Raw genomic sequence first — 12,841 nt, forward strand, 5'->3', positions numbered from 1 at the left:
CAGGTCCAGCATCGAAATGTGGTTCACCAAAACTCATAACAAATACCGTAGAATATCAAAGGGCGCTTCATATACTTTATGAAGTTACCCTTGGCAAAGCAAATTTGTTCAGCACCAGGAGGAACCAGACTACCATTCTGCTGTTAGAACGCTGGACAAGACAAGTAGAAAAAAAAAAAAGGTAGTGTGAGATACTCCCTGGTAAAATGTCCAAATAAAAGAGGATACACAAGCTAAGGTGTCAGAAAAATGGGCAATGATGACTGGGAGTACAGTTGGTGTTGGCTGCTGCCTTATCGGTACAGACAGCTGCCTGTCAGCCAGCTGAGCCCATTCTTTATTGTTTATGTTTTCAGTCTAATTTTAGTATTTCATAAATTCATCCCATGGGCTGGATTGGACCCTTTGTCGGGCTGTTTTTTCCCATGGGCCGTATGTTTTGACACCCCTAGTATAAAGAAATAAAGCCGTGTTGTGATAATAATGTTCGACAGTGGGGGCGGTAGCGCACCCCAAACCAGGACGGAAACGAAGAAGAAGAGACGATGCATGATCACGTGACCTCTCCTGAACCCGGAAAAGTGTTTGTCAGACGGTGAGATCAAAACAAAATAAAAACGAGCTCGTCGGAGAGGTTAAAGTTAGATTTACTTCATTCCACTGGGTTCATATTCGTCTGGAGATGGACGGTATGTCTTGAAGGATTGTTTCTAATGTCTGTCATGGTACATTTGGCTTCTGTTGTCTGTGAAACCACCCATCTAATGATAGATAGCTGACGTTAGCCTGTTAGCTTGGGTGGGTAGTTAGCTAACGTTATAACCACTTGTTATTACTTCAGTTACGTGTAGGTTAAATTTACAACACCAATGTTTTTTGTGTTGAGATATTAATTTGTCATTAATCAGTAAAGTGGTCTTTAGGTTTGGTTTAACGCCTTGTGTGTTGTAGCGCTCCCTGGTTTTCATAGAAAGTGACTGTTGTGTTAGGAATGTCCCACTGTGTTCATGCTTCTCATTATTGACTCCTCCCTATTTTCTGAAAATAGGGTTGTGTATTAACTTAAGGGTGAAAAATGAAGTGTTTTATCTTAGTTGTGAGCCAAATTTTTAATCAAACTATCCTTATAATATACCATATTTAACATTTTTCCTTTTCTGAATTACTTTGACACCACCTACTGAAAGAAAAATGGTAGTATACAGTTAATATTAATAACCTGTCAGCCTTTTACTTTGTGTTTCTTTTATCTGTTGTTTTTACAGTATTAAGAATGAGATTATATATGTAATATCAAAACCATTCACATTCTTTGTCAGGGTAGGGCTATAATTAAAACTAACAGTGAAAGCATAATGAAGAAGGGACTGAAATAAAAACAAAAATGACAAAACACATGAAAACTTAAACCTGCAATATAATTCAAGGTGAATGAAATGAAACAGAGTTAAAGTTAAAATCAACTTGAATTTTGTTTTATTCCCCACTGTTAATGATTCGAGGTGTATGGGAGTAAAATGACTTTACACAGAATGAGACCTTTTAACAAACATTTAGTAAATCATATCTTATGTATGGCTACAACTAATGATTTTCTTTGTAAATTATTCCTTTATTAATTAATCAATGTACTGTTTGGTTTATTAATGTTGATTGATATTTTCGAAATCCAAAATCTACATCAACTACATTTAGATAAGACAATAGAAAAAATTTTGATTCCGTTTAATCAGTCCCACCAGAATTCTGTTGAGTTTTTACGGGATTTTCAGGGCTTGAAGTGAGTAATTTCACAGTGGCTTTTCTGAAAAGATGTAATGTTTTGATTTTTTTTTTTTTTTTGTCATGAAAATGTGGCAGTTTTTTGAGTTAAGTAATTTTACCAAAAAGGCATTGTATGCTATTATTGTATTATTTGCAAAGTTCAAAATCATGTTGATTTTGTTTCTTTGAATTATTTTGTCAGTGCTATTATAATATAGGCCCAAAATTAGGCACAACTGTATAATTGTCAGTCATATAACAGTAACAAAAAAGTCATCAAGCCTTCAGCAAACTTAAGGAAAAATATTCCATTGGATTCTGAGAGAAGTCAACACCCATGATAAACCTTAGGTTCTTTTCAGTACCCACGATAAAATATGGAAGTGAATTTGGTGAAGTATGACTCAGCATTTTGCTTAAAGAACTGTAATGAATGGTGAAACTCCTGGGAAAATACAATTAAACAAATGTGTTACAAAAATTTGGTTGAATTTCATAAACATATTTGATTTCAGTCATTTTAACCTTCTGTTAATCAAGGTTCTCCTCACATCTTAAAAACAAATAAAACAAAATTAAGTTAAAAAAAAAAAAAAAAAAAAAGAGTTCTCAAAGTAAAACTAAGATTACATTAAACTAAAAGACAAGTAAAAACTACTGATATTTTTATACCTAATTGTGTCTCTCATGTCTCCACACAGATACACTCTTCCAGTTAAAGGTATGTATCTTGTAAAAAGGTTGCATTTCAGCTTGACATGATTTGTTGTTGTGGACTCTTCATTTATTTGCTGTTGCTCTGTCTCTGTGGGTCACAGTTTACCTCCAAGCAACTGGAGCGACTGGCCAAAAAGGCAGAGAAGGAATCTGAAAAGGAACAAGCCAAAGTCAAGAAGGTGAGGAAACTGAAGTGAAGGTATCAAGACTGCATGTTTTGTTTTTGTTTTGTTTTTTTATCAAGGTGATTTTACAAATATATAATCAGGAACATACAACTTGAACATAAAACTGTTAAATCAAGTTTCTATCCAACTATCCCCCCACCCCAAGTCCTGGACCTTTATTAAGTGTATATACAGCCAAATATAATTTACATACATACAAAAATATATAAATTACCTTCAGATGTATGTACACACACGCACACATATGCACACATATACGTGACGGCATGATTTTGACATGAAACATGGTTCCTATATGTACATTTTTTTCACCGTGGATCCAGGCGTGAAAATAACAGGAAGATGCATTTGGATTAAAAATAAAAAGTGACCTCAGAAATGTTGAATGGGCAGCAGTGGTTGTCCCTTTGTTATATCTGAAGTAGTCTAACCAGCTGAACTCTTTCACGTTCATGTTTAGAACCAGTGAACAATGTAAAACATCCAGTTCTGCACTGACATCCCCCTGCTGTTATTAGTCCTGATCTTATCCCTTAACAGATAAAGTGGAGGGGGGTTTGTTTGTTTGTTTTTTTGTTCTGTCAGTGTTTGGGTGTGGCTCTTGACATCTGAGCCTCTTACTCTTTTCTCAATTAAATATTAAAAAGCATGACTGGATATACACAAATGGACAAAAGTATGTGGACATGTTGAATTCAGGTGTTTCTTTTCTAACAGGGGTCTGGGATTACAAAACAATAATGACTAATGTTATAATATAGTTTTATATTGGGATAGGTATCATTACATTAGTTAGTTTGGTTTAAATTGTTATCTTTGCTTCCAAAATGCCTCAGAGATGGTTTTTACTTAAGATAAAAAGATTTCCTTTTCTTTTCTGTCTGACAGATTAAAAGAGTAGACTTTTACCTTTTTTGCTTTATTTCTCTCAACATTGATTTTTTTTTTTTTTTTTAATCCATGACTATAATTTTAAAGTTTCTACCTCTAAATTTCTAAAATATTTTACATGCTCTGACTGTAAATAATAATTTTCTACCACAACTAACCATCTACTTTGTTGACATTTGACAGATCTCCCATCAAACTTTAAGGAAATATTGATGTTTCTATGTCAAATCATCGTGAAAAGGACATCTTACAGCTGTAGGCACGATGTGTCCTAATAGTTTTGTCCATATAGTTTATAAACATCAATTAAAAAAAACATCTCTGAGGCAGAACTAACCAATGCAATTTTTAAATGTTTTTTTTTTTATTTTACCTTTATTTAACCAGGAAGTCCCATTTAGATAAGAAATCTGTTTTGCAAGGCCAAGGTAGCAGCCATACAAAGTCCAAACAATACAAAACACATACATGATACACAATGACCAATTAAACACAATAACAACTATTCAACCATAATGGCATCAAGAAAAACAGTGGTAATCCTCCACTGCATTCTCCATGATACTTTTAAAATCATGAAAAGAAATAAATGTATGTAGTTTTACAGTGTTTTGAAGATTATTCTATGACCATGGTGCATGGTTGGAAAATGATGTTTTTCCAAAGTCTGTTAGAACTCAGGGAACAATCGAAAGCAACTACTTGGAGGAACGTAGATGGAAACTACTAGAGCTAACAAAGAAGATTACAGAGGTATTCTGGGAGTTTACCCAGCAGAGCTTTATAGATGAACATAAACCAGTGTTTTGTCTACAGATGGTTAATGATGTTTATCCCAATATAAAACTATATTCTGACGTTAGTCATTATTGTTTTGTATCCCAGAACCCTGTTAGAAAAGAAACACCTGAATTCAATGTGTCCACATACTTTTGTCCATATAGTGAATATTGTATCAGTTAGAGTGATCAGCAGGGGGCAGTGCAACCTTAACTTTGAACAACTAGTACATTGTGTATCTAAGGGCGAAATAAGAACCTATGTATTCACAACATCAACATTTGGCTGCTGTGTTGTTTTTAAATGCATGATTGTTTTAGACGTTACATTATTATTATTATTATTATTATTATTATTATTATTATTATTATTATTATTATTATTATTATTAATAATAATAATAATAATAATAATAATAATAATAATGTGGTTGATCTTATGGAGCAACAAAGCCCAGCCCTTGTCGTCTGACAGACAACAGATATTTCCCTGTTGAGTCATGATAGTGTTCACTTCTCATATCCTGTTGAAAAGCTCACATGCATTTGAGATGAGCAGACCTACAGTGTAGAAAGGATTATTTCTGTAGCATCAACATAAAAGCACTTGAAACACAATGACACACAAATGACAGGAATATTCAGCATGAATGTGAACAGCAGGTTTGTGAAATGAAGTAAGTCATATATACGATTATGTCTTAAAGCAGATGTTTTCAATATCATTTAAAACAGACATCAGTCACCTTATTCATTAATCACATTAACTAGTTCTGATTATCCAAAATAAGGTTGCACACTGATTTTCTGCATTTTTTAAGAAACATTTTGTAAAATACCTTCTTTCTTAAGCTGCTACTGTCCATTGTCTGATGGAAACCACTTATGTCAATGCAACTCCAGCATTTTTAACCAAATATGCCTTCAAAAACATCTTAAAAAGGCCTTATTTCAGCTTCTTCAAACCTGTAGTTACACTGAGAATGATACATGTGTGGTGTCAGAATAGAAGTAAAGTTACACTTGAATAGAATGTCAGTCAACCACTGGGAACCAGTGTGGAAATGGTGATAAAATGTGTTATTTCTGTTAGTTTTCCCTAACTGTTTATACAGGTGAATGGAAATGATTAGATCAGTAATGTGTAAAATAACTGTGATTCACTCGAATAGTCACGATGCACTGATTATGTAATAGTTGTGACGGCAGCAAGTGGAAAAAAAACTAGCGGCACCGTGACTTAGAGCTGCTCAGTCACAAAAGGAAAAAAGAGGTAATGATTTTGTTTACTGTTGAAACACATTAAACAAAATACTGTAGTATCTGTTTGTCTAGATCAGAGGTGTCAAACTCATTTTAGTTTAGGGCCATATTCATCCTAATATGATCTAAAGCAGGGCCACACTAGTAAAATAATAACACAGTAATGTAGAAATAATGTCAACCCCAAACTTTTCTCTATGTTTTAGAGTAAAAACAGTAAAATTACGTGATTAAAATGTCTACTTCTACAAACTGTCCTTTAAAAAATGGGAATAACATGATCAAACTGAAATTTCTTAAGAAAAATAAGTGCAATTTTAACTATATTCTGCCTCAGTTATCATTCACACATGTATATAACAACTTACAGATCACAGTTGATCTACAAATACACATAACATTTAGTAACAGGCAGAATATTGGTACAATTACACTGACTTCTATTAAGACATTTCATGTTGTTCATATTTGTTCAGATTCTTTACATTTTTTGTGAAAGGATAGTTTGTAAATGCAAATATTTTCATGTAATTTTACTTTTTTTTTTACAATAATGCAAAGAGAAAAAAATTGGATGGAAAAATTGTCAGTATTTATAGGTTGTCATGACAGTATTTTACTGATCTGACCCTCTTGAGATTGAATTGGTCTGAATGTGGAACCTGAACTAAAATGATTAATATCTTCTGTGTAATTTACAAATTCATCCCATGGACCTGATTGGACCCTTTGGCGGGCCGGTTTTGGCCCACGGGCCATGTGTTTGACACCCCTGGTCTAGATGTTGACTCAATACCATGATGATAGATCTAGAGGGAACTGAAATTACATCTGGATTAAACTAAGAAAAATAATGTACCTTTACAGAAAAAGTGACAGATGTAATTATGTCAGATCAGGATATAAGACTCATTGTCTCTTATTTCTTGCTGTTCTTCCTCATCAGGCTCTGCAGCAGAAAAATGTGGACTGTGCCCGAGTGTATGCAGAGAATGCCATCCGGAAAAAAAACGAAGGCATTAATTGGCTGCGCATGGCGTCTCGAGTCGACGCGGTGGCCTCTAAAGTTCAGACCGCCGTCACCATGAAGGGAGTAAGTACCCATTGAGCTCACAAACCCAGGTCTGCCTTCCGATAATCGTACTAATGCTTTCTGTTCTCATCAGGTGACCAAAAACATGGGCCAGGTGACGAAAGCATTGGACAAAGCTCTGGGTTCCATGGACCTGCAGAAGGTTTCAGCAGTTATGGATAAATTTGAAACCCAGGTCCAGAACCTGGATGTCCACACCTCAGTGAGTACCCACATACACTTTCCTTTCCTTAGACATCTGAGCATGCTCAGTGCCCCCCCCGCCACCGCCTGTGTAACAGGGGGTAAAACACAGAGCAGTGAGTGAGACCGATTTATACTCGCTATAAAAATAGACTTTTTTTTTTTTTTTTTACACTGTTTTCCTTGTGTTTTTTTGTTTCCAGTGTTGTGGTAATTTTCCTTTATTTTTTTATTGTGTTTTTATGGAGTTTTGACCACGGAAGTGCTTTATGGAGTTCAATCAGGTGTCAAAAAGCAGCTGGACTGATTTAGAAGAAAAAGAACCCAAAAAAATCCTTCTGGGCCCAAATTTAAATCCCTGTTTTTCAGTGTGTTCCAGTTCACAGTTCATGTTCAACATCCTAAATCTCTTATTGATATACATTCTGAGTGCCTTATTTAGTAAAAACCTGTCAAACTTCTGTTCCTCTCTTTGTCTTTCTCTGTTATTCCACCTGTTTTGACCCTAAAACACACAGTAAAACAAAACCACTGAAGAAAAGGAACACAAGCACATATTCACAGCAGCTTTAATGAACCTGAAACAGACACAGATTCACAGCAACACCTTTATCTGGAATCATGTCTCAGGGGTTAAAGGGTTAAATCAGTTAGTAATTCAGTTTAGTCCTAAGTCCAGTATTGAAGTGTTTCCTGTGCGTGACCGTCTGTGTGTTTTCTCCACCAGGTGATGGAGGACTCCATGAGCTCAGCCACGACCCTGACCACGCCACAGGATCAGGTGGATGACCTGATCCACCAGATAGCGGAGGAGAGCGGCCTGGAGGTGATGGACCAGCTGAACCAGCTGCCGGAGGGGGCCACCTCAGTGGGCGCAGAGAGCGCACGAAGCCAGGACAAAGAGGACCAGCTGTCCAGACGGTAAAAACCACCAGCAAACACAAAAGCAGAGCACGAGATCCGGAAATGAGATTATTCTGCACACAACACTACGTATTGTGGTCACTAAGTCATAAGCACTGAAGGACGGAAGGAAAGACACACCAGTCATATGGAAGATGTTACACTGTAATATGATCTGAGAATTAGAAGAATCACATAAACTGTGGTTTGGAAAGCAGACATTACGGTGTCGTGTCTTGACAGTGATAAACCTACATTTACATCATACACTTACATATACAGTGGTGGAAAAAAGGTTCCAGACACCCTCGACATTTTACACAATCTCACATATTATGATGTGAACAGGGCACAAGTCTGCATAGAATCAAGTACCATGTTTGCATCATTTGTATGTTTTTACCATTAACTCTTTCGGTGCCAGACAGTTAAGGGGCTAATAAGCCTTAAAAGCCTTAAAAGTACCACAGAATTTTTCAGTATTTCGCGTCGTTTTTATAATATTTGAAGAATCCTGCAGGAAACCGCTCGGTAACATCCGGCGTGTTCTCCAAAGCCGATCTGATCGGCCCGCGGCACTTCAAAGGTCGTATTCGTAAAGCCGATTTAATCGGCCCATGGCACTGAAAGAGTTAAACCTGTTCATATTTCAGTCGTAATATTCAGTTTTTAGGACAAGGTTTTCCAGCAGGGCTTAGTTCTTAATTGATTCATACAAAACTAGAAACTCTGTACAAAGTCAAGAGTGAAATGTGTAACTGTTAATTGTGTGTGTGAATGAATACATGCAGCCTATATGAAGAACGCAAATACACGCCTTAAGTTTCTGCATAAACCTTGAAGCGTAACGCACACATTATGAGCAGTGTCCACAAGCAGAACCCATGTGTAATATTTGATATCCTAGACGGAACAAATCCAGTCCAATCCAACTTTATTTGTAAAGCATTTTAAAACAACCGCAGTGGACCAAAGTGCTGTACAGAAGAATAATTAAAACCAAAATAGAAGAATAAACAACAGAGTAGATTAAAAGACATTGAACTGTTCAAAAAAGAAAACAGTGCTGTACAGAAGAATAAATAAAAGAATAAAATACAAGAATAGATTAAAAAACATAAAAAGCCAGATGGACATCTAAGCGGTGCACACATCATACACATGCTGAAGGTGAACTAGAATGGCAGCTCAGAGCAGCATCACAGGTACAAAGCCAGAGTTGGAAGACCCTCCGTCTTCTCTAAGGTCTCCGATTTAGGAGCATTTCGGATTCCCCGTCAGTTATGTTAATAAAGAGAGACAAGTCGACAAAAAGAGGGCAGTGTGCCGGCACTGTTTCATGAAGATTGGTTGTATTTAAAAGGTAAATTGGTCTCCTTCACTGTACCGAAAACGTACCGAACTGAAATTTTTCTGTACCATTACATCCCTAGTTATAAGGTGATATAGAACAAATAAAAGGACTTTTAAATCAGTGTGACTATGAACTGGAGCCAGTGCAGGGCAGATCAGAGCCAGTCAGAGTGTTCCTTCAGATGTGGGTCCAGTGGATGATGCCGTTCCGTCCTGTTCTTCTTCTTCTTTCAGATTGGCTGCTCTGCGGAACTGAAGCGACAGTTTTCCAGCTGCGAGGAAACAGACGAGCCTCACGGCAGCAACAGGAGCTGAGTGTGTTTCTATTGAACTGTTCCTACCGGGAGGACTTAATGAGCCTATTGATTACCATCCCTACCCCCAGCCCACCCCACCCCCCAGCCCCCTGCTCTATAAATACTCACACACCAACTAGAAATATCACCTGAGAAGACACCAATCTGTCTGTCTCTCTTTTTGGTTCACCTTCCCTTTTCCATCCATCTCTACTCGTGTTTCTATCCTCCCTCTAATTCCCTATTGGATCTTATTTTACCTCCATTTGGTTTCTTTCTTTTTTTCCCTCCTTTTTTGCGCCTCCTTTCCGAGATCACACATTTGTGGGTGTAGACAGAAATTTAACAAACTGTATAAAGCAATGTAATGGAAACGAAAAAGCAGAATATAATGTATAAAGGATTTGTGTTTTCCCTGTTTGGGTGAAACATGTTCATATATGTGTCATTGTACGTCTGTTTTCATCCTACTGTCAGAAACCACTCAGTTGGATGATTCTGGATTCTGCCCGTTCTTTTCATGCTAAACACTAACGTCATCATAAACTGCTATTTCCAGTTTCATCTAAGCTGCGAGGTTTTCCCGACACTGTACACGACTAAAGGACAATCTTATGGAAGCTCATTTCTGCCACAGTGGTGGATAAAAAGGAACCTGTAAGTCTAAATATAGAGAAACACTATATGGACAAAAGTATGTGGACACATTGAATTCAGGTGTTTTTCTTTTCTAACAGGGGTCTGGGATACAAAACAATAATGACTAATGTCATAATGTCATGTTTATATTAGGATAAATATCATTGCATTGGTTTGGTTTAAATTCTTGTCTTTGCTTCCAAAATGCCTCAGAGATGGCTTTGACAATTTTTCCCAACATTGATTTTTTTTTTAATCTATGACTATGATTTTAAGTGTTCTACCTCTAGATTTCTAAAATATTTTTCATGCTCTGACTATAAAGAATAATGTTCTACGACAACTAACCATCTACTTTCTTCACATCTCACTCTGGAAGAAAAATCTACCATTAAACTTGAAGGAAATATTGATGTTTTTATCTTACATCATTATGAACAGGACACCTTACAGCTGTAGATGTGATGTGTCCACATACTTTTGGCTATATAGTTTATAAACTTCAATATTTCCTTAAAGTAACCCAGACCCAATGCAATGATCTTTATCCCAATATAAAACTATATTCTGACATTAGTCATTATTGTTTTGTATCCCAGACCCCTGTTAGAAAAGAAACACCTGAATTCAACGTGTCCACATACTTTTGTCCATGTAATGTTATATGTCATAAGTCATTTGTCATTTTCCGTCTTTTTCCCGCCTCAGTTGCAGAAACAGACTTCCATACAATCTTTGCCTCCTTGTTTCTCAGTGTCAAAATGAATCTGTACTTTTTATTTTCCCCAGTTCTCCTTTTTTTGTTGTTGCCTGTAATTCAGATTTTTTTTTTTTGCTTTGAACGCCTTATTATGGGATGCTTGGGTGCTGGCGTAGGTGCTTCTCCCTCCCCTCCCAGTGCCTGAAGGACAGTAGTTTAGAGAACAAGCCAACAGAAGTGCACTGAAGGCGAACTGGAGCAGCCGAAGAGAGGGGGGGGGAGATTTTCCATCCGTCTCGCTGCCAGACGAGACTGACGTGTTTTTGTCTCAGTGGAGCCAGATCCACTTCAACGCTGGCACTGACGGGTGGGAGCTCTGGTTGCGGTAGCTGTCATGGGTTGACATTTATTAGCTCTTTGACTCAGTAGGGTGAAGGAATGTTTTTTGGCTGTTTGACTTCAGATATCCCCCCCAGCGAGCAACATTAAACCTCATTCAGATATTTACGGAAGCTTCGCTGCATCGGTATAATCCAGGGGTGTCAAACTTTAGTTCAGGGGTCACAGACTGACCAATCCAGTGGGTCAGACCAGTAAAATAATAATAATAATAATAATAATAATAATAATATAATGACCTATAAATAATGACAACTCCAAATGTTTCTGTTTGTTTTAGTGTGAAAAAACTCAACTTAAATTATGAAACTATTTACATTTACAAACTATCCTTTCACAAAAAATGTGAATAACATAAAAAAAAAAAAAAAAAAAACTTAAAACAACAAAAAAACATAAAAAAAAAAAAAATTTCTTAAGAAAAATAAGTGCATTTTTATCAATATTCTGCCTCAGTTGATTATGTTCATTACAGCTTACAGATCACAGTGGATCTACAAATACACAAAACATTTAATAACAGGCAGAATATTGATAAAATTGTACTAAATTTTCTTAAGACATTTCAGGTTATTCATATTTTATTGTGAAAGGATGGATTGTAAATGTAAACATTTTCGTGGGATTTAACTTTTTTACACTAAAATAAAGAGAAAAATGTGGAGTTGTCATCATGTATGTGTTATTATTTTACTGGTCTGATCCACTTTAGATCATACTGGTCTGTATGTGGAACCTGAACTAAAATTATTTTAACATCCTTGATTCTTAATATTTTCAGTGGAATTTTTGCATTTCTCAAATTCATCCCATGGAACAGATTGGACCCTTTGGTGGGCCAGTTTTGGCCCACGGGCCGTAGGTTTGACACCTGTGTTGTAATCGCTCCATCTGTCTCAGATTGTACGGAGACAAATCTGTTTTGTCAGTTTCTAATTTTGAACTTGAAATTATATAAATAAATTAAATGTAAATTCATGCAATTGTTGTAATGCAGTGAAATATAATTTAGCAGCATCTTCCACAGAGGACTGTCAGCAAACACTGATAAAAGATTTAAAACTGAAAAAACAAGATGAAAAATAAATGTGTGGCAAAAATTCACCTAAATATCAAAAATGCCTGCTATCTAAAATATCAAAATATGCAAAGCACTGAAAAATTTAATTGAATACATTTTTATGTGAAATTTGGAAAAAAAAATTGACCTAACTCTTCGTACTAATTTCAATATGTTTTTCAAAGTTCAGTGTCCAAAACTGAATTTTATATCATTTTTGTATTTGTATTCAGTGTATTCAAATCACAAATATGCATAATAAAATTATGATTTCTGATTTTTATTACATTATGTATTTTGATATTCTAGGAGCTTTTTTCAGGTGCAAATTTAATGTCACACTCAGGACTTATTTGTTTTGGTTTATTTTTTTAGATTTAGATCCTGTTTTACTGTTTCACTAAAAAAAAAAACACAATGTAGTTTTTTTTTCCCCCAAATGAACGAAACTGCTCCAGATTTGGCTCCGTCATCGAGACAGTGATGTTAAAGCTTAACTTGTTAAATTAGTTTGTCAAAATTAAACAAATTCTGCAGAAAATGGCACCATTTCTTGTGTAAAAACATATTCCTAAAGAATTTGTGTAATTCTGACAGACTAAATGCATGATGT

At 35.9% G+C, this 12,841-nt stretch overlaps 1 protein-coding gene across 1 annotated transcript; it reads left to right on the top strand.

Annotated features, from left to right (window-relative positions):
* Positions 1-541: 541 nt before the first annotated feature.
* Positions 542-10,177, top strand: chmp1a (charged multivesicular body protein 1A). Its single transcript, XM_030137368.1, has 7 exons — positions 542-689; positions 2,466-2,485; positions 2,583-2,660; positions 6,549-6,695; positions 6,769-6,897; positions 7,606-7,799; positions 9,369-10,177. The coding sequence occupies exons 1-7, from the start codon at positions 683-685 to the stop codon at positions 9,388-9,390; spliced, it is 597 nt and encodes a 198-aa protein (XP_029993228.1). The 5' UTR covers positions 542-682; the 3' UTR covers positions 9,391-10,177.
* Positions 10,178-12,841: the final 2,664 nt, after the last annotated feature.

The sequence above is a fragment of the Sphaeramia orbicularis genome, chromosome 6 (assembly GCF_902148855.1).
Source record: "Sphaeramia orbicularis chromosome 6, fSphaOr1.1, whole genome shotgun sequence".
Classification (NCBI taxonomy): Eukaryota; Metazoa; Chordata; class Actinopteri; order Kurtiformes; family Apogonidae; genus Sphaeramia; species Sphaeramia orbicularis.

Coding starts and splice junctions, on each gene's coding strand:
- chmp1a (XM_030137368.1), top strand. Junction 2,486..2,582: donor ATACACTCTTCCAGTTAAAG/GTATGTATCTTG, acceptor TGTGGGTCACAG/TTTACCTCCAAGCAACTGGA. Junction 7,800..9,368: donor GAGGACCAGCTGTCCAGACG/GTAAAAACCACC, acceptor TTCTTCTTTCAG/ATTGGCTGCTCTGCGGAACT.